This window comes from Bos indicus, chromosome 5 (genome assembly GCF_029378745.1).
Source record: "Bos indicus isolate NIAB-ARS_2022 breed Sahiwal x Tharparkar chromosome 5, NIAB-ARS_B.indTharparkar_mat_pri_1.0, whole genome shotgun sequence".
Lineage (NCBI taxonomy): Eukaryota > Metazoa > Chordata > Mammalia > Artiodactyla > Bovidae > Bos > Bos indicus.
The window spans coordinates 75,600,472-75,619,290 of NC_091764.1; the positions used below are offsets into that span (position 1 = coordinate 75,600,472).

General features: G+C 55.1%; 1 protein-coding gene across 1 annotated transcript; it reads right to left on the reverse strand.

Annotated features, from left to right (window-relative positions):
- Positions 1-204: 204 nt before the first annotated feature.
- On the reverse strand, positions 205-17,387 carry IL2RB (interleukin 2 receptor subunit beta). Its single transcript, XM_070789777.1, has 10 exons — positions 17,185-17,387; positions 13,652-13,772; positions 13,105-13,321; positions 12,161-12,263; positions 11,504-11,609; positions 9,724-9,872; positions 8,131-8,296; positions 7,469-7,589; positions 6,020-6,104; positions 205-2,450 (listed from the first exon to the last, which is right to left on the reverse strand). The coding sequence occupies exons 2-10, from the start codon at positions 13,737-13,739 to the stop codon at positions 1,695-1,697; spliced, it is 1,791 nt and encodes a 596-aa protein (XP_070645878.1). The 5' UTR covers positions 13,740-13,772; positions 17,185-17,387; the 3' UTR covers positions 205-1,694.
- Positions 17,388-18,819: the final 1,432 nt, after the last annotated feature.

The window sequence follows — 18,819 nt, forward strand, 5'->3', positions numbered from 1 at the left end:
GAGGCTCACTGTGTGTGGTGGGGCAGGACTGCCATGTGAAGGGATGAGCCTCTTGCTGGGGCGGGCATGCCAGAACCTAGTGGATATGGACTGCCTGCCTCTCCAAGGCTTGACCTCAGAAACGTCAAAGTGCCAGGGGTGCCCCTGAGAGGTCGATGATATCCACCCTGCATGAAGACAGCAAGGGCACAGGGAGACCAGGCATGGAGATGCCAGATAGTTTATTAATTCACTCAGGGACTATGATAGGATGTAAAGTCCACTCTATCAAGGGCAGGGAATGGAACTGCCATCTGGAGGCAGTGTGACAGCCTTTGAGCTGCAGAAAAGACCCCCTCCAGTGGAGGATGGAGTAAGAGGGGCCTGAGGGAGGCCTCCTATGACAGCATCAGGACCCGCCACTTGGAGGGGTTTACTTTCCAGCAGCTTGCCATTGTGGAAAGATCCAGCCAGCGTCCACTTTGCTGGGCATTTGTGCACAGACGGGCCACAGCTGTAGGCAAGCATTCCGAGGTCACGAGAGATCCCAAAGGGGATGTGACAGAGACACTTTGTCCCGCCACCCTGTGTCCCTGAGAGCCTGTCCCTCCAGCACTGAATCTCGAGTTTGGGCACATGAAAGGAGGCAGTGCTTCTCTGCAAGGGAAGCAGAACTGCCACCTGAAGGATAAGGGGGGTTTGTCACCCAGATGAGGGAGGAGATGGCCCCCCAGGAACAGGAAATCACACGTACAAAGGTGTGGGGAAATGAAGAAGTTCCGAATGGCTCTGTAGGACTGTTGTTGTTCAGTCGCTCAGTCATGTCCGACTCTTGAGACCCCATGGACTGCAGTATGCCAGGGTCCTCTGTCCTTCACTATCTCCAGGAGTTTGCTCAAACTCATGTCCGTTGAGTCAGTGATGCCATCCCATCATCTCATCCTCTGTTGTCCCCTTCTCCTCCTGCCTTCAATCTTTCCCAGCATCAGGGTCTTTGAGTAGGACTGTTGGGAGGGTTCTAGATGGGAATGTCCCAGCACGATGCTGGAGGACCAACGGGTAGGCCAAGAAGTTGTACTGAGGGCAGTGGTGAGCCATGGTGGGATTTTAAACCAGGAGCAGCTCATGTATGCTCATTCGCTCTGTTGTGCCCAACTCTTTGCAATCCCATGGACTGTAGCCCACCAGGCTCCCCTGTCCATGGGATTTTCCAGGCAAGAATAATGGAGTGGGTTGCCATTTCCTTCTCCAGGAGGAGCGGCATAGCTCCATTTATGTTTTGGAAAGATTCCGCTGATTGTCCTGTGGTGGGGTGGGTGGGAAGGGTGTGATCCAGGCAGGAAGCCCAGTGAGTAAGCCAGGGCAAAGACCGTTAGAGAACCACAAACTCTCCCTGAAAAGTAGCTGCAGGTCTGGAGAGGAGAAATGGTTCAGAGGTAAAACCCACAGGACTCCACGACGAATGAGGGAATGGGGGAGTCAAAGGACCCCACCCCCAAAGTTCTTGGCTTGGGCCGTAGGACCAGGGAGCAGCAACTGAGGTTTGGAAATCAACAGCTGAGTGTGCAGGGCTGGGTGAGGCCCTCTGGGCAGGGATGTCCAGAGGCTTCTGGACACCGTGTCTCAGCAGGGGAAAAGCTTCATGGACAGAGAGTCCTAAAGCAGGCCTGGCGCAGCAGTGGACGGCCACCTGCCTCCCAGCTCTGCCTGTCTGTCTATACCAAGTAAGCTGGGTCCTGATCCTGGAGCTCTTGGAGGGATAAGTAGGCATCAGTGTTCAGGGTCAGGCAGACAGTGGGGGCCCTGACTTGGCCTTGCCCAGGAGGGCTGGCCCAGGGGAAGCTGGTCCCCTCCCTTGGACTGGGACCAGGTACCCTCTCTCTTGCTTCTCCCAGTTCATGCTCTGGGGATGACTGCAGATCCACCAGGTCAGGGGCTTCCAGAGCAGGAGGCCTCAGGGGCTGGGGGGTCCAGTCTCCAGGGACTCCCTCCTGTGGGCTGGAGGCCAGCCTCTCTTCACCAGCCCCAGTGCCCCACTGGGCAGTGTTCGGGGGACCTGGGCCACTGAGGAGACTCGGAGAGAAGAGTAGCAGGTCTTCCCCGGGGGGGAAGGTGCAGTAGGCATCGTCATCCCCTGGTGGAGTCGGCAGGGGTGGAAGGAGAGCTCCCTCGGGGGCCCTGGGCCCACCCTCATCAAGCTCCTCTGTGCAGGGGTCGTAAGCGAAGTACACCTGGCAGGCCTCAATCTCCAGGGCATCTGGGAGGTGGAAGAAGAAGTAGCCTTGGTTGGTGAAGCAGCTGGTCACCGAGTGGCCGCTGGTCTCAGCTGAGGATGACGAGCCCTTGTCCTGCTGCAGCAGGAGCAGCTGTGTGGCCTTGGCGTCCCTGTCCAACACCTCCAGTGGGGAGATCTCAGGGTCCAGGCCACTGCGGCTGAAGGAGGACGAGGGGAAGGGTGAAGAGAGCCACTTCTGTGAAGAGAAAGGACAGTGGGAGGATGAGGGGGCCGTCTCTTCCAAACTCAGCAATAACCCCTAACTCCTCCTTCTTTAGCAGTAGACTCGGGGCTGCCGCCTCCGGGAAGCCCTCCCTGACTGCAAACCCACCCCCAGCCCATCCCCACCCCTGCTGCCCTACCTCCCAAAAGCACACAGATGCACACACACACACACAAACTCTGCCCATTGGTTTGGGGAATGTTCCACATCAGTGGGTGTGCCTGCTTCCCAGCCTCAGGGGCCCAGGGGATGTGTTGGGTCAATACCTGACTGCTTATTGAGCAGCTAGTATATGCTGTTGCCTGGAAAATCCCATGGACAGAGGTGTCTGGTAGGCTGCAGTCCATGGGGTTGCTAAGAGTCGGACACGACTGAGCAGCTTCACTTTCACTTTCATGCATTGGAGAAGGAAATGGCAACCCACTCTAGTGTTCTTGTCTGGAGAATCCCAGGGATGGGGGAGCCTGGTGGGCTGCCATCTCTGGGATCACACAGAGTCGGACACGACTGAAGTGATTTAGCAGCAGCAGCAGCAGCAGCAGTATTGGGAACCTAGTGCTGCTCCAGGTCCCAGGGACATAGCAACAGGTGGAACCCTCAGACTGACTCGTGGGGACCAGTGTGAGTGTGTGAACCAACCAACCAACCACTGCCAAAGCAGAAAGAGCCCTGAGAGTACATCACGACCACCATACGAATGCCCAGAGAGAGCCTGTGTCCTGGCCCTGATCACTCAGCCAGCAGGTAGAAAAGCTGGGCTTCAGGTTCCCCACTCACACTGCCATGGAACCATCTCCAGCGGGGAACTAATGGTCCTGCCCCCTGCCTCCCACACCCTCCACCCACTGAGAGAGGCAAGCACCCATCAGAGGCAAGCACTTCTCAGTTGCTCTGGAGTGTGGAGAGCCCTGGCAAGGAGCAAGGAGACCCAATTCCAGCCCTGGCCCTGGCAATCATGAGCTGTGTGACCCTGGGCAGGTGACTGCACCTCTTGAGCCTCAGTTCTGTAATAGTTAGCTGCCTCCTTCCTGACTGCCTCACTCTGGCCCAGCAAAGAGATGTTAAAGAAGAAAATGAAGATGGAAACTCCTGGCACAGGTAACATGCACATGCCCAGCAGAGATGTAGGGGACAGTACCCCCCTGAGGACAGGGTGATGGGGCTTCAGGAGGGTGCACTTGAGAACCCCATCACCTTCTGTCCTGGGAGCCCTCTGCAGCTGGACTGTGGTCCCCTGAGCACAGGGGCCAGGTGTGACGGGTCCCCCTGCACCCTTGTGCCCAGCGTGGGGATCAGAGGCCCAGTCGATATATTGCAGGTGAATTAATGACTGAACCACTCGACAACATCTACCCTCTTCCCCAAACCAGGTGTTCGTGTTACAGGAGAAAAGGCCAAGAAAGAAGGACAGTGATGGCCAACTAAGGATGGCAAAGGACAGAGGCGCTGGAGAGAGGGCAAGAGCCAGGCCGGGTGGGGCTCCAACACTCCAAGAGGCAGTGGAAGGCAGGGCCAGGCAGCAGTGCTGAGCAGTGGCCAGAAGAAAAGGGCAGCCCTGTGGCCTGTGCTGGTGTGCTGGGCCTCAGAGCTGTGTGGTCAGCCACTTCCGGGGCCTGGGCTTCCATCCACAATGCCTTGAAGTGGACGTGGGTAGGGGAGGGGGGATTGTGGTGCAACACTGGAAGAAATTCATCCTTATCACACACAATGGCACATGCATTCGTAGGTCCCACAGGCAGTGGGCCCTGGGGTCTTGGAGCTTGGGGTTCTGGGGCAGAGAGACAGAGAGGAGCTGGCCTGTCACCCAGATGCAGAGGAGAGGGTGGGGTCCCTCTCGGCTGTCTGTCGCCCCGAGTCACATCTGCAACCCCCGGGACCTTTTCAGGATACCCCCCACCACACACAGAAGGACTGGGCCAGGCATTTTGACCTGGGGTTGATCTCATGGGAAGATGCAGCTCTCTAGAAAGGACCCCAGTCCTGCCTCAAAATGTCCCAAGCCCATTGACTCAGAAGGACCTCAAGCTGGAAGAGGTCTGAGGCTGCATCTAGTCCAGCGTCCCACCAGGAATCCCTTCTGCCATGTGACCAACACATAGTCAGCCAAGGCTGGCTTGAATACCTTTGTTGGTGGGGAGATCACTACCTTTCAGGCTAAAGGAAGAGTTTTAAGGAGATGGGGTCGCTGAGGGTTGAACACGACTGAGCGACTTCTCTTTCACTTTTCACCTTCCTGCATTGGAGAAGGAAATGGCAACCCACTCCAGTGTTCTTGCCTGGAGAATCCCAGGGATGGGGGAGCTCGGTGGGCTGCCGTCTATGGGGTCGCACAGAGTCGGACGTGACTGAAGCGACTCAGCAGCAGCAGCAGCAGCATAACCCCACATAAAGAGCACTGCAGGCAAGATGTGCCCAGACCTGGGAGTTTTCCAGAGACTTCCAGAAGGGGCCCTGATCAGCCCCGATAGAGAACGCCAAAGCCAGCTTGTGACAGGCCTGCTCCAGCATGGCTTTCCAGCCTCTGGGCATTTCTCTCAACCTCTGTCCACTCCCGCCTCACCCCGCTCCACCAACACCAATCCAGGGAGCCTAGAGTATGGGGTGGGGTGGTATAATTGGCCCACCACACCCGCCTCCCCACTGGAAGCTTCCTGAAGCATGTGTGGGCTGAGGGAGACAACTGAACTCTGCATGGCATTCAGAGCGTTCCGACATACAGGGGTGCACTTTTTAAATGAATCTGTTTTGTAACTAGAAATGCCAAAAGGCCTTGCTAGCGTCTGTGATAAAACATGGAGGCTGGCTGGGAGGATTTTTCAAGAGCAGCGAAAGCACTAGCCCCTCAGAGCAGATCTGCAAGAGAGAGGGTTGAGAACTTGGACCTGGTGAATCCTGCTCCAACAGCAGCCCAGTGCGGGTAATTCCAGTGAGGGTTTTGTGAGCATTAACTGTGTGCTGGGCTATGTCCTTGGGATTGTAAGCATATTAACATTATCTCACCTTACCCACCCACCCATTTTACAGGTGAGGAAACTGACACACAGGTTCTAAAACTTGCCCCAGGCCACACAGCCAGGAAGTGGTGGAGCCAGAATTAGAGCCCAGGTAGGCTGGCTCACTCAGATGGACGCTGCCATTCAGCCTGAGAACGCTGGTGCCAGAACTGGGGAAAGGGGTCCAGGGCTTCCCAGGTAGTGAAGTTGTTAAAGAATCTGCCTGCCAGTGCAGGAGATGCAAGAGACTTGGGTTTGATCCCTGGATCAGGAAGATCCCCTGGAGGAGTTCATGGCCACCCACTCCAGTATTCTTGCCTGGAGAATCCCACGGACGGAGGAGCCAGGGTGGCTACAGTCCATGGGGTTGCAAAGAGTCCAACACGACTGTGCACACACATACCCACGAGGCAACTGACTTTACATTTCTTCACCCAAAGTGCAAAACCCACTGTTCTGCACCTCCTCCCCACCCTGTCCACACCCTAGCCCACCCTCTGGCCAGCCTGCGTCAAATGCCTGCCCTGTCCTCCTCCGCCAGACTCCTACCTGGAAATCTCCTCCATGCTCAGAGCTCAGTTGGGAAAAAAACTCCGAGGGGTCTGGGATGTGACACTTGAGAACATTCTTCAGCCTACAGAGGGGAGAGGAGGGAGGGAAGAAGGGTGAGAAGGGAAAGGGGCCCACAATGCCCTGCCATCAGTCCCGCAGCTCTGAGCGCAGGGCACAGAGCCTCACCACACACATTATTTTGTCAATGTTGATTGCATGCCCAGTAAGGGAGGGTATTGTCCTGGGCGCTGGGAACATAAGAAGAATCAACAGAGGAGGTCCCTGCTCTTAAGGAGCTGACATTCTAATGGGGAGCCAGTCAATAAACCAAGTGTGCAAGAATACCGTTTGTTTTGTGGAGACAAAGAGCAGAAGGACGTGGGGGTGGGAGACCACAGAGAAGACCGGAGCAGAGTGAACCACGAGGAGGTGGGTAGGAGAGAGGCCAGACTGTGGGCCTCCTAGTCAAGGTTGCCGTGGACAGTGGTACAAGGTGTGCATTGCCCAAGGGTGCCTGGGTTTTTTTTTTTTTTTTTTTTAAGGGGGAGGACCGATGGTGACTGGAAGCTGAATACCAGCCCATGCACTGCTTGCCAAGCTGAATGCCCCAGTGTCTGTGTGCATCCACTTCAAGATGTATGCCTCAAGACCCCAGGAAACCCTGCTGCTGCCCAGAAGTCCAGGCTCAGATCCCAGACTTCCTTCTGGTCTCTGACCACACCCACTTTCCTATACTCTCTGTTCCTGGAATGCTCCTCCCTTGTTCCCACCCAAGGTCTTTGCGCAAGCTTTTCCTCTGCCTGGGATGGACGAGCTCCTGACCCTTCCCTGCCTGGTTTGCTCCTCTTCCAGATTTCAAGGCCATCATCACCTCCTCGGGGATGCTTACCCTGGTCACCCCTGAGCTGAGGCTGCCCTTCCTGCTGTCTGCTTCTAGTACATCTAGCACCTTCTTTCCTTCACCACCCTAATCTCATGTCATTATAAACCTGCATGATAAATATCTGCCATCCCCCATGGGACAGTGAGTCCATGAAAATGTGACGCCATGCCTGTGGCTGTGCTTACGTTCCCAGCACTCAGCACCATACCTGGTTCTAAGCTGGGACTCGGAAGTAAAGGAAAGAACAAATGAATGGTCAGACCCATAATGACACTCCATCCCCCACCACAGGCAGCTGGCTTGTATACAAATACATACTCAACTCCTGAGCCTAATGCTCGGGGCAGAGCTCCCATGGGGTTCTCCCTGTGCCTCTCCTCTTGGGCTGGTCCCTTGGGCCTCCCTCTTTGGGAGGAAAGGCCAGATATTAGGCAGGGAGGACCCTTGGGATGGCAGAGGGAGCATTGGAGTGTCAGAACACGGGGCTCAGCCCAGAAGCTGACCTGGCCATGGGGGATGTCATACCGAGACGTGAAAGACGGGGAAGGGAGCATTCTCCTTACCATAGCCTGATGCACCGGAAGCTGCCCAGAAAGTAAACCAAGAGGACAAGACCAAAGAAACTGCCAACGCCCAAGAAGATGTGGTTCAACCAAGGGAGAGGTGGGATCTTCTTCTTGGTTTCTGCCCAAGGAGTAGGAAAAGGAGAAGGGGAAGGGTTAAAGAAGAGTGCCCTGCCCCGAGCCACTCCAGCATCCTCCACCCATAATGTGGTGCTGAGGGACAGGATGACCACTGACCCAAGGCCTTGATAGGGTCCCAGCTGGTCCAGCAGAGCTGCTGTGTACCTGGCCGACATGGGGCATTGCATGCCTTCATCACAGCAGCCCTGCCGTGGTACCATGGTACCCACTTCACAGACGAAGAAATAGGCTAACAGGTGAAAACAGCCCACCCCAGACCTTGGCAGAAACCAAAAGCTTGAGGTTAAATGGTGGAGAAAAAGGAAAGAGCCTCCGCACTAATTCACAAGGCCTCTGAGAAGTCCCACCCCAACATCAAATCCCTGTTCCCATCTGCAAAACTTGCCCACATTTCCCACCCTACAGGTCCCATCCAGTGAGCTAAAGATGATCAATGGGTGTTGTACACATACCCCAAGACTGCCCCACCAGTCCCTGCCTCCTTCCCAGGCTTCATCCCCACCTCCGCTCCCCATCAGTACCTGCAGGGACCGTCCTGAAGGCCAGGGGCTGGCTCCAGTGGCTCCAAACCTCGTGGCTGCCTAGCCGGGGCTTGGCCCGCACCTGAAGCTCATATTCCATGCCTGGAGCGAGATTCTCCAGGGAGATCCATTGCTGGTTCTGCCTGAGGGTCAGTAGCCGGGCGTCCTGGGGCAGAGACAGGGCTGTCAGACCAGAGGGGTCTGCACTGCCCCCTCACTTCCTGTGGCAGGGCTGGCTGAGAGTATGAGCAAAGCAGTGCCTTCCTTTATTCCTTCCAGCCATCCACCCTGCACTGTCCCCCCCTCCTACAGAAAGGCTCCCCAACTAGCCACTTGCAGGGGCCCCAGGAATCAGGGTCTTCCTGAACTCCTCCCCCTCTCTCTACTCCAGTATCCAAAGCCATCTGTCAATCAGCTGGCTCCACCTCCAGAACCTATTCTGGACCCTTCCCACTTCCCTCCACTCCTTCCTCCTGCAGGTCTGAGCTCCCACGACCTCTGAGCCCCGTCCAAGGTCTCCCTCCTTCCCTGCGCCCCGCACCCCTGTGCTCTGCAGCAGTCTCTTCTCCACTCAGCCATAAAGAGGGGTTTCCCATAGACCTCTCCCTGCTTGGAGTCACCCTTTTTGCTTTTTTCTTCAGTACGCCAGACACACAGGCCGTGTCTTGCCTGTGCAATGGTTTTTTCCTCTGCCTGGAAGACCCTCCCCAGATCCTCAAATAATCAGCTCCTACTTGAGCCCCAGATCTCAGAAAGGCCTGGTCACATGAGTCTGAAGGAGCCTGGCCCAGGCCTTCTCAACTGTGTTATCACAATGAAATTTCACGCTGCTGCTGCTGCTGCTGCTAAGTCTCTTCAGTCGTGTCCGACTCTGTGCGACCCCATAGATGGCAGCCCATCAGGCTCCCCCGTCCCTGGAATTCTCCAGATAAGAACACTGGAGTGGGTTGCCATTTCCTTCTCCAATGCATGAAAGTGAAAAGTGAAAGTGAAGTTGCTCAGTCGTGTCCAACTCTTCTCGACCCCATGGACTGCAGCCTACCAGGCTCCTCCATCCATGGGATTTTCCAGGCAAGAGTACTGGAGTGGGGTGCCATTACCTTCTCCGGAAATTTCATGAAAGTATGTAAAAACATCGCAGAGTTGGTTCCTATCCCCCATGTGAGTTTCTTCAGAGGCAGCTTGTCAGACTCTCCCTTCATTCTCTCCCCAGCATCCAGCACATAGTAGGTACTCAGGGAATGTTTGTTGAGTGAATGAGCGAATAAAGGAATGGGTAAGTGAATGAATATGTGATCAACCTCCGTGGCTTAGACCACACTGGATTTGAAGAGGGCACGGTGGCTGCCCAGGGCCTCTGAAATCTTCAGAGGGGGAGTCTGCTGCCTCTTAGCTTTGTAAATCTTGCCTAGAAATTGCCACCGGCAGGACCCCTGGGGTGTCAGGGGACATCAGAGGGATGGTGTGGGGGGGCAGTTCCAAGGAGCAGCAGGGTTTGATTAGAGGCTTCGGTAGCTTTGCTGAGATGAAGGCTGGACAGGGTAACCAGGACAGGGAGGAGTCAGGGCAGGTGCAACGGAGCCAGGCACTCACCTCCCAGCTGTGGTCGGCGTACCTTAACCGGGCCTCAAACTCCACGTCGTTTTGGATGTAGTGGGATACCTGGGAGACAGTCCAGGTTATGTTGCACCTATGGGTCTCTATGCGGACGACCTGGAGTGAGTGGGGTGGAACCAGACGAACTGGAGACAGGAGAGAGACAAAGGCAGAGAGAACAAGCTTGGGGGATGCCACATGCCGAGCTCCCACCTCCACCTTTGTACCTGCTGTTCCTCCCTCCTGGTGCTCTCTTTTCCCAGGGATCGGCATGTCCCTGCTCAAATATCACCATTCAGAGAAGCTTACCCCAACCACCCACCACTCTCTGTCCCCGTCGCTTGTTTCATTTTTCTCCCTAGTACTTATCATCATCTGATATATTAAATATCTACTTCTGATTCGTTATTCGTTTTCTGTCTGCCCCACCAGACTGAGCTCTCTGAGGGCAAGGACTTGGTCTCTGGAGTATCCTTGGTGCCTGGAACGTTACCCAGCAAGTGGTGGGCACTTGATTAGATATCTGCAGAATGAATGAATCAAGGCAGCCTTTCTCTGCACTCAGATTTACCTGGATCATCTCATTTATTTAATTTAATTCTACTTCAGCAATCTTGTATGATACTAAGATTGTATGATTCTGAAGTTCAATTGATCTAAATTTTTATACTTCTGAGATTCTATAGAACTCCACAAATAAAAATAAGCAAATGTTTATTGTGATATTTCTGTGTCTTGACTTATAGATTCCTAAGCAACCATGGTGTTGTGGTTGTTCTTTAGTCGCTAAGTCGTGTCTCTTTTCGACCCCAAGGACTGTAGCCCACCAGGTTCCTCTGTCAGTGGAATGCCCCCGGCAAGAGTACTGGAGTGAATTGCCATTTCCTTTTCCAGGGGATTTTCCTGATCCAGGAATCAAACCCACGTCTGCTGCATTGCAGATGGATTCCTTACCTCTGAGCCATCACAGAAGCCCTACAGCAACTATAGTCAGCAGGTAACTGGTTATCCCCACTTTACAGGTGAGGAAAGTGAGGCTCAGACATGTTAAATGACCTGCCAGTCAGATTACACTCAGTTAAAGTAGGGTTGTGTTTAGAACCCTGGATCTCACTCTATGTTCCCATCTCTTTCCTAGAGATGACCTCCAAGGTTGGAGATGGAAGGGGGGATAGGCTAGAGGTGGGGGAAGCCACTTAGTCATTCACCAACCTTCCCCCAGCACCACCCAGATCAGCCCTGATGCTGAGTATTCAGAACAGAGATGTAAGGATGGCAGAAGCTCTGCCCTCAGGAAACTCACAGCCCCAATGAGGGAGACAGACCCATTATCAGGCAGAAAAGACCCAGGACATAAACCACCCTGAAAGAGGAGGTACCAAGGGTCCCAGGAGTCTGGGAAGGCCTCCTGGAGGAGGTGACTCCTCGATGAACTTGAAGCGTGAGTGGCAATTTTTGGGGTGACAAGAGCCTTTCAAGCAGTGGGTCCATGGTGTGTGAGTATTTAGAGGCATGGAAGGGCAAGTTGAGCCTGGAGAGCTGGCCCTTGGTGTGGCAGGTATATAAGCCACAAGAGGAGGCATCTGGAGAAGGAAGCCAGGCCAAGTGGCCTTGAACACTAGGGTAAGTGTCCGGGACTTCATCCCAAGTTCAGTGGGCAGTGAGTTGCTCAGATGGGGATGTGGAAGTTGATGGGGAGAGAGTAGAAACTAGAGAGGGAGACAGGGAGGGAGGTGGCTGCCCACCCACACCAGCTCTACCTGGAGTCCTCACTCACTGTAATCAAAGGGCTTGATATCCTGGGTCATCATCCTCCTCCACTTCCCGCCTTCAGAGCACATCACCGTCAATTTCATGACATCCACTACGGTCAGTTTCTGAGCCTGCAAGGGAAGGAGGCTGGGGATGTAATTGCCAGTAGCTGGTATGGGGACGGAGAGGCTGCTGGGATGTGGATGGCAGGGGAAACCACAGCTGTAATAAGCTGGACCCTTTCCCTGAGATCCTCCATCTAAGGCACGGCTCAGCAAACTTTATGAAAAGGGTCAGATAGTTAATATTTTTGACGCTGCAGGTCATGTGATCTCTGTCACGACTATTCAGTGTTGCCATTGTTGCTGTCCTGCAAAATCAGCCATAAAAAAATAAGAGAGCAAACGGGTGTGGCTTTGTGCCAATAAACCTTAATTTTTAAAAGCAGACAGTAGGCAGGAGTAGAGCTGAGTGGCTGACACCTCAATAACCTTGGATCCCTCCGCCCCTGGGTCAGTCATCTGCTCTCCCTGGATGCTGCCTCCTTCCTCCTGCCTCCCCAGCCCAGGAAGCCCACTCTGCCGCAGCCCCTGACCACTGGGTGTGCTGGCACCTCCACCAGAAAGATGCTCCTCTGCACCTCCCCCCGCCCTGGCTGCCCCTCCCAGCTCTGGCTACTCACTTCTGGAGAATGTCCCAGGACCAGGTTGCATGCCCAGGATCCTGGCCTCACTGGCTGCAGCTCACAGGTGTGGTTCCACTGTTTTGTAGGAAAAAGCACCTCTCTTTGAAGAAAAAGAGGGACCCCCTCAGAGCTGGCCTCAGGAGGGTGCCCATGCAGCATTACTGTCCTAAGCCCGGGCTTTATGCCAACCCCACCTGCCCTGCTTCCCTTTGTGAGCATCTCTCCCTTCCTCCTCATCTCAGTCAAGCCCCAGGGCAGCTAAAGTGATCCAGAAACAAATCCGTTCAGGGCACATGGCCTTTTCCATCTAAAGCCCTCCAAATTCTCCCCATAGGGTGCACACGATCCTTGACAGGCCCTCCAGAGCCCCTTAGAATCACCACCCACCTGGGAGCCAAGGTCAAAGCCGCCCTGCTGGCTGCTACCAGCAGGATGTTTGGATCAGTGACCCTTCACTGGTTCCTTCCCAGCCGGCAAGTTCGTTCCCCCAGCCTTTCCCCAGTCCCCTGTCCCCACAGCTGCCCTAGGCATCTCACAAAATCCCAGGTTACTCAAAAACTTTGGGGAACCCCATTTGGTCCTCCTTGCCTCTAACATCGAGTCCATCCTCAGCATATCAGGCGAGCGGCCCAGTGTCCCCAAACTACCTAGTCTGGCTCATGCCCAGCCCTGCTACTGCAGCCTGGACCGCACACCCCACTGCGACTCAGGCTCCAGGATCCTAAATATCTGACGCTCCAGGATCCTAAATATCTGACCCCCCAGTTCTTCCAGACTCCTGTGGCACCAGCAGTTGTGGGTCTTTTTAGGCCAAAATTCTTAAAGTGCAGAGTTCTTGGAGTCTGAGAGCTGTTAGTAAGATTTCAAGAGTCTAAAAGTCAGGATGACAAGATCTCAGCACCCTGCAATTCTGTACATTTGCCCGTCAACCCCACACGCACCTCTGAGGCTGACGGCTGTGCAAGCAGCAGGTGGTGGCCCGCAGGCCCTCATCATGGCTCCAGATGCAGGAGACGTTGGCTCTCGAGTTATAGAAGCATGTGATGTTGGAAGCATATGCCGTGAAGATGTGGCGTGTGGGGCTGGCTGTAGGGCACCCATGGCCTTCAAGGGTTCCCCCGCCACTCCTGTTCCTACCAGGTGAGGAGATGCTCAGTCCTGGTGGGCAGAGAAAGGGTTAGTGAGTTCGCTTTAGAGAGGACAAAACTGAGTCCCACAGCCTGCAAGGACCCCCAGACTGGTCGAGGCAGGGCAGGGACAAGAAGACATTGTCTTCCAGGGTTTCGGAGAGGCCCGTGGATACAGTGTAGACAGGATGGTCGAGGGAGAAGGTAGATACCCTGTCTCTGGTCCCATTGGCCCCCTTCCCCCACCTCCTGCCCCTGCTGATGGGGCTTCTGCCAAGAAGGGGTCTCAGAACAAGTTCTAAAAGGGCCTCAGCCTCCCTCCTGAGGGAAAGTCCAGCTCTCCAGATGCCAGGGTCCTCACCATTCACTGCTGTAGATGTCTGAGGGATGGCCAACAGCAAGAGGAGGACGGGGAGGGACAGACAGCAGGACAGAGCCGGAACCGCCATCACATCCACGGGCGGGGGCTGGGGAAGGGAGCCCTGGATGGAGGAAGAAGGGGAGAGAGCACGAGTGAGCAGCCAGCCACCTCCTCCCCCACCCAAGAGACAGGCTGGGCTCTGCCCTCCCGAGGTACACCCATCAGCTCCCCACCATGCCAGCCTCAAGTATTTTGTACATGCGCGTCCCTCTGCCCCACACATGCTCTTTCCTTTCAAGATTCAGGGACCCATGTTGTCATTGCTGAAAGGACTCTCTAGCATGTCCAACTTTGTTCAAAAGTTGGGGAAAATAAGGCCCAGAAAGAGGAAAGACCTGCTTACATCCACATAGAGAGGCCAGCACAGAGCTAGAATTAGAACCCACCTCCTCTCTACCCAGCTGCCCCCTTAACCACACCAAAACCATTTGCCAAGAGGTTCCTTTATGCCAGGCTCTATTTTAATTAAACCTTTAACCATGGCGATCAGAGTATCTACTGGATATACACTCATTATTCCCATTTCAGATGAGAAACTGAGGTGCAGAGAGGTGAAACAAATTACCCAAGGTCACACAGCTCTTAAGAGGCAGCTGTGAAACCAGAGCCAAGGAACACTGTCTGGAGCCCAGTAAATTGTGCTGATCACCTCATAACAATACCTCATAGCAGTTCTAGAGGAGGTGAGTGCGGTGGGGGATGGGGACTAAGCCCTCATGCTGTGCTAGGGTTTCGTGTGCACCAGCTCATCTAACGGAGAAGGCAATGGCGTCCCACTCCAGTACTCTTGCCTGGAAAATCCCATGGACGGAGGAGCCTGGTAGGCTTCAGTCTATGGGGTCGCTAAGAGTCGGACACGACTGAGCGACTTCACTTTCACTTTTCACTTTCATGCATTGGAGAAGGAAATAGCGGCCCACTCCCAGTGTTCTTGCCTGGAGAATCCCAGGGACGGGGAAGCCTGGTGGGCTGCTATCTATGGGGTCGCACAGAGTCGGACACAACTGAAGTGACTTAGCAGCAGCAGCAGCAGCTCATCTAATCTTCCAGCAGCAGGGGCTGGGAGTGTGTATTTTCTCCTTACTCAGATGAGGAGGCCAAGGCTGTAAGCCATAAGCCCACCCAAGGTCACATCACAGAAGAAGCAGAGCTGGATTTCCACCCCCGGACTGCACCCTGAGGCCCATTCCCTCCCATCATTCTGCCCCACCCAGACTCTGCCCCACCCAGACTCTGTCCCAGAGGTAGGGCCCACAGCTTCCCCTCCCTGGGGAGTCAAACCCTGGCAGGGGCAGAGAGCATCTGACCTGGTTGTGGAGAAGGGCCCAGAGAGGTACCTGGGGGCACCTCCTTGCCTGGCCCACTGTCTCCTCAGGGCAACGCTCCTAGGATGGGGCTATTTGCCTCTTTCTTTGGATCCTCCAACCCGCGATAGCACAGAGCACAGGGCTGGGACCCCAGAGGCTGGGGAGCCCAGCAAAGCAGCTCCAACAAGCCCCTGGTGCCCTCTCTTTGTGGATCATGGCCCTGGGCACCCCCAGAGGGAGTTGCCTAGGGATAGACCTCCACCAGCAGGATCACCCTAGGCCCAGGAAAGGATCTGGCACAGAGCCTCTGTGTGAGAGGAGAAGGGTAGAGGCAAAGGTGTGCAATATCACAAGAAGGTCAGGGCCAAACCACAGCCCCAGCCTACGTGAGTCGGGCAGGAGAAGACACATCATCGAGAATAAGTTCCCACCACCCATAGCCAAAAGGGTGCAGCGGAACCCCGACAGAGCAAAGAGCAAGGAGGATGGGGTGAGGAGGGCTCCCAACTGTGTCTGAGGCCGCCCCCTCCTGTAGAGGAGGAGAGAGAGTCTCGGGTCAGTTAAGAAACCTGCTCAAGCTCGCAGAGGAATGATGAGGCCCAGCCTCAGAGAGGGCAGGTGGGATCTCTGAGTCCCCAGCTGGCTCCATCCTGGATTCTCACACACGTCCACGCACCTGTGCCCTGCCCTTCCTTCATGACCGCACAGCCGAGCACACTCACGGACTCATTAGGTCCCCACCTCGCCCTGGGAATGTGTGTTGTTATCCCCATTTGATAGGTGTCAAGACTGTCAGAGCTGCCCAAGGAACTGGACTCTAACGCAGGTTATCTGATGTCAAGTTAGAGGAGGATAATGATGACGGTGACGGTGATGGTGATAATGATGGAGTTGATGGCCATGGTGACGGCGATGGAGTAAATGATGGTGACGGTGATGGTGGTCGTGATGCTGGTGGTCATGATGACTAATGCTCAGCCCTCACTCTGCCCAGCACTGTCCTTAGCACTTTCAGATGTTACCTCATTCAAAGCTCACAGCAACCCTATGAGTAGGTACTGTTATGACTCCTTTTCTCAGATGAGAAAACTAAGGCCCTTGTAAGCCTCTTGGGCTGGAGTTGGGATTTGAACCCAGTCAGTATAGCCTGAGGTTCTGCCAGGGCTAATATCGTGGGATGTGGGGTACCGAGGGGCTGGGGGAGGGTTTGAAGCAGGGGCTCGGTAGTCCGAGTCACATCCCACCTGACCTTTGAAGAAGGGGCTCCATCTCCCCTTGGCTTCTCCGGCCAACCCCTCATCTCCCACACTAGGACTCCCTCTTGCTGTTTAAGTTTGGGAGCATCGCCCCAGCTGGGTGTGGGATGCTGGCTTTGGGGGAAGAAAGGGGACCCTTGGGGGTGGCTCTAACCCTTAGGTGTTCCAAACACAGTTCAGGGTGGGAGGCCTCAGCCCCCAGGAGTGGAGGGATACCCTGACCTGAAGGGAGTCCTGCCCCCTTTGGGGGCACCTGGAGACCCTCCTGACCTGCTGGGTCACACATACAAGTAAGGGACAACAAAGATGAACTCAAGCTCAGGAGTCTGGCCTCCAGCCCAGGGCTCCCAGAAACCTCCCAGAACACCCACTTCATAGCCCGGTTTCAGAGGGGTCCCTCTCCTTTTCCCTCACCCGACAGCCTCCTGAGGCGCCCTTTACACAGGGGCACCTCCCCGGTGCCGGCCACATCTCTCCCACCCACACCCCACACCCTCTCTGGGCACCTAGCACATCTCAGTCTCAGCCAGCCTTCCCCTTCCCAGGCCTCGAACCTCCTTCTCCACTCCTCTCGGTTGGGCGACCCAGCACAGGGCCTGGGAAAGCCCATCATCCCAGAGTAGCTCCCGGTCTCCCACGGGGAGAGTTGGAAGGGAGGGAAAGACTAGAACCTGAAGCCAGAGCCATGGGAACAGGGCCTGACCCATCCCTGGGGGATTCTAAGATAAGCTTGGGGGCAAGGGCTGAGAGATGGCAGATCAGGCAGAAACTTCTGGTGGGTCTGAGTCAGAGCTGAAAGAAATCCCCGTGACCTTCACCTCCAGCCCCCTGGCTGGTGGCAGGGGTCAGGAGGGAGGTTTTGGCTACCTGAGGACCAGGCCAGGCAGGACCAGGGCAGGGTGGGTTTTACCTGGATGGGACATGGAGCTGCGACGCGCTCTCTCTGCTTCTCTCCGCTGCTGGGACCGCAGCCATCTCCCCAGGGCCGGGCTCCGGCTCCCTCGGCCCAGGTAGTAGACGGCTGACGGCCGAGCAGGCAGAGACTAAAACCCCAGGGCCAGCCCACTTCCTGTGCAGAGGATGGAGGGGGTAAGGCCTGGGGGTGGGAAGGCGGGGGAGATCTGACTGGTTAGAAAGCCTGAAACTCCTGCAGCACCAGGAGCCAGATAAAGATCTCCCTCCTCCGCTGGGGGCGGCTGGGGTATGGGGGGGTCGGGGGGGGGCCACTGTGGGTGTTGCGGCAGCAGGGGCGCGTGTACAGTCACACACATGCTGTCTCTCACTCTCAAATAGGTGCCGCGCTGCACACAAGAGCCCATGGGGACAAGGTCCCATCTTTTCCCTCTCATGCCACCCCCATCCCATCTCACAGGCCACCTCAAGCCTCTGACACCTTCATCCAGTCACACACATGTCCACTAACACCCAGGCCTCACGCAAACCCAATCCTTTAGGTGTACCCCAGCCATGGAAAGAGACACCCCAACTACCTCAGACACCCTTTCTCATCCGGCCTTCCAATAAGCCCCTGACTCAGTTTAGCATTCAGGGGTGACTATTTGGGGGGCCTTTGCAAACAATTGCAATCAAATTGGCCACTTATTGAACATTCTAGAACCTTCCTCTGCCTCTCCAGTCACGGTTTGTAATCCCCTTTCTCCTCCTTTCTTTGGCAGAGAGAATCAGTTCCAGGCTTTTTCTTTTTTTTAATACCAAGCAGTTACAGACCCCCTGTTTGGGAAGGTGCATGTCCACCTATTTCCAGTGTCACAGGCCTAGGGACCCCGTGACATTCCATCCAGTGTCAGAAGAAGCAACTCTGCTGTCTCTTGATTCTAAACTCTCTGCCTCGGGGAAGGTTTTCCTGTGAGCTGCCATCTCTTTCACCACAAGGAATGGGGTGAGAAGGACGGGGAATAAAAAGAGCAGTTCTGCAGAAGTTTCTGTCAGCAGAGAAGTGAGAAAACAGAGTTGAAGACCCTGAGAGACAATCAGGCCGACTCCCTTCTGAGCAGGAGGCAGGAGCCAGTGTGGCCGAGAAGAACAAGACCAGATTCGAGGCTCCTGGAAGCTGAGTGACCTGCCTGCCTGTGCTTCCCTGTCCACACCTGTAGAATGAGGGGTGGGTGTTCCTGCAGGGATGTCAGGAGGACCGAACAGCAGGAGGGCGTGAGTCTCTCACCTGGTGACCCCTGGAGTGGGCCCTCAAGAAGCCCATCTCCCCTCTCCCCTAGAGCAAGTCTTCTGACTGCGGGAGAGAGTGACAAACATGAGCACCACAAAGATGAGGATAACAGCCGAGATTTATTAAGGCTAGAATAGTTCTGGAAGCTTCTCAGGAAACGAGGGATGCAGATTCTCCCAGGCAGGAAAGCCGGCTCAGGAAGGGAGAGGAAGGCTGCTTTTTGCTGTAGACCCTTTTATATCACATGCATATATTTCCTGTCCCCAAACTCATGAATCCATGCATATAAAGAAAAATCCAAGGAAGACAAATACCACATGGGAATATCATGTGGTATTTCATATGTATCACTTAATATGA

Excerpts from the sequence above, each read along its gene's own strand:
- IL2RB (XM_070789777.1), bottom strand. The coding sequence starts at position 13,739 with ATGGCGGTTCCGGCTCTGTCCTGCTGTCTGTCCCTCCCCGTCCTCCTC. Across the intron at positions 12,264-13,104 it reads CACAGCCGTCAGCCTCAGAG|AGAGGTGCTTTTTCCTACAA; the intron begins GTGCGTGTGGGG and ends TTTTCTTCAAAG. Across the intron at positions 2,451-6,019 it reads AGCATGGAGGAGATTTCCAG|AAGTGGCTCTCTTCACCCTT; the intron begins GTAGGAGTCTGG and ends TTCTCTTCACAG.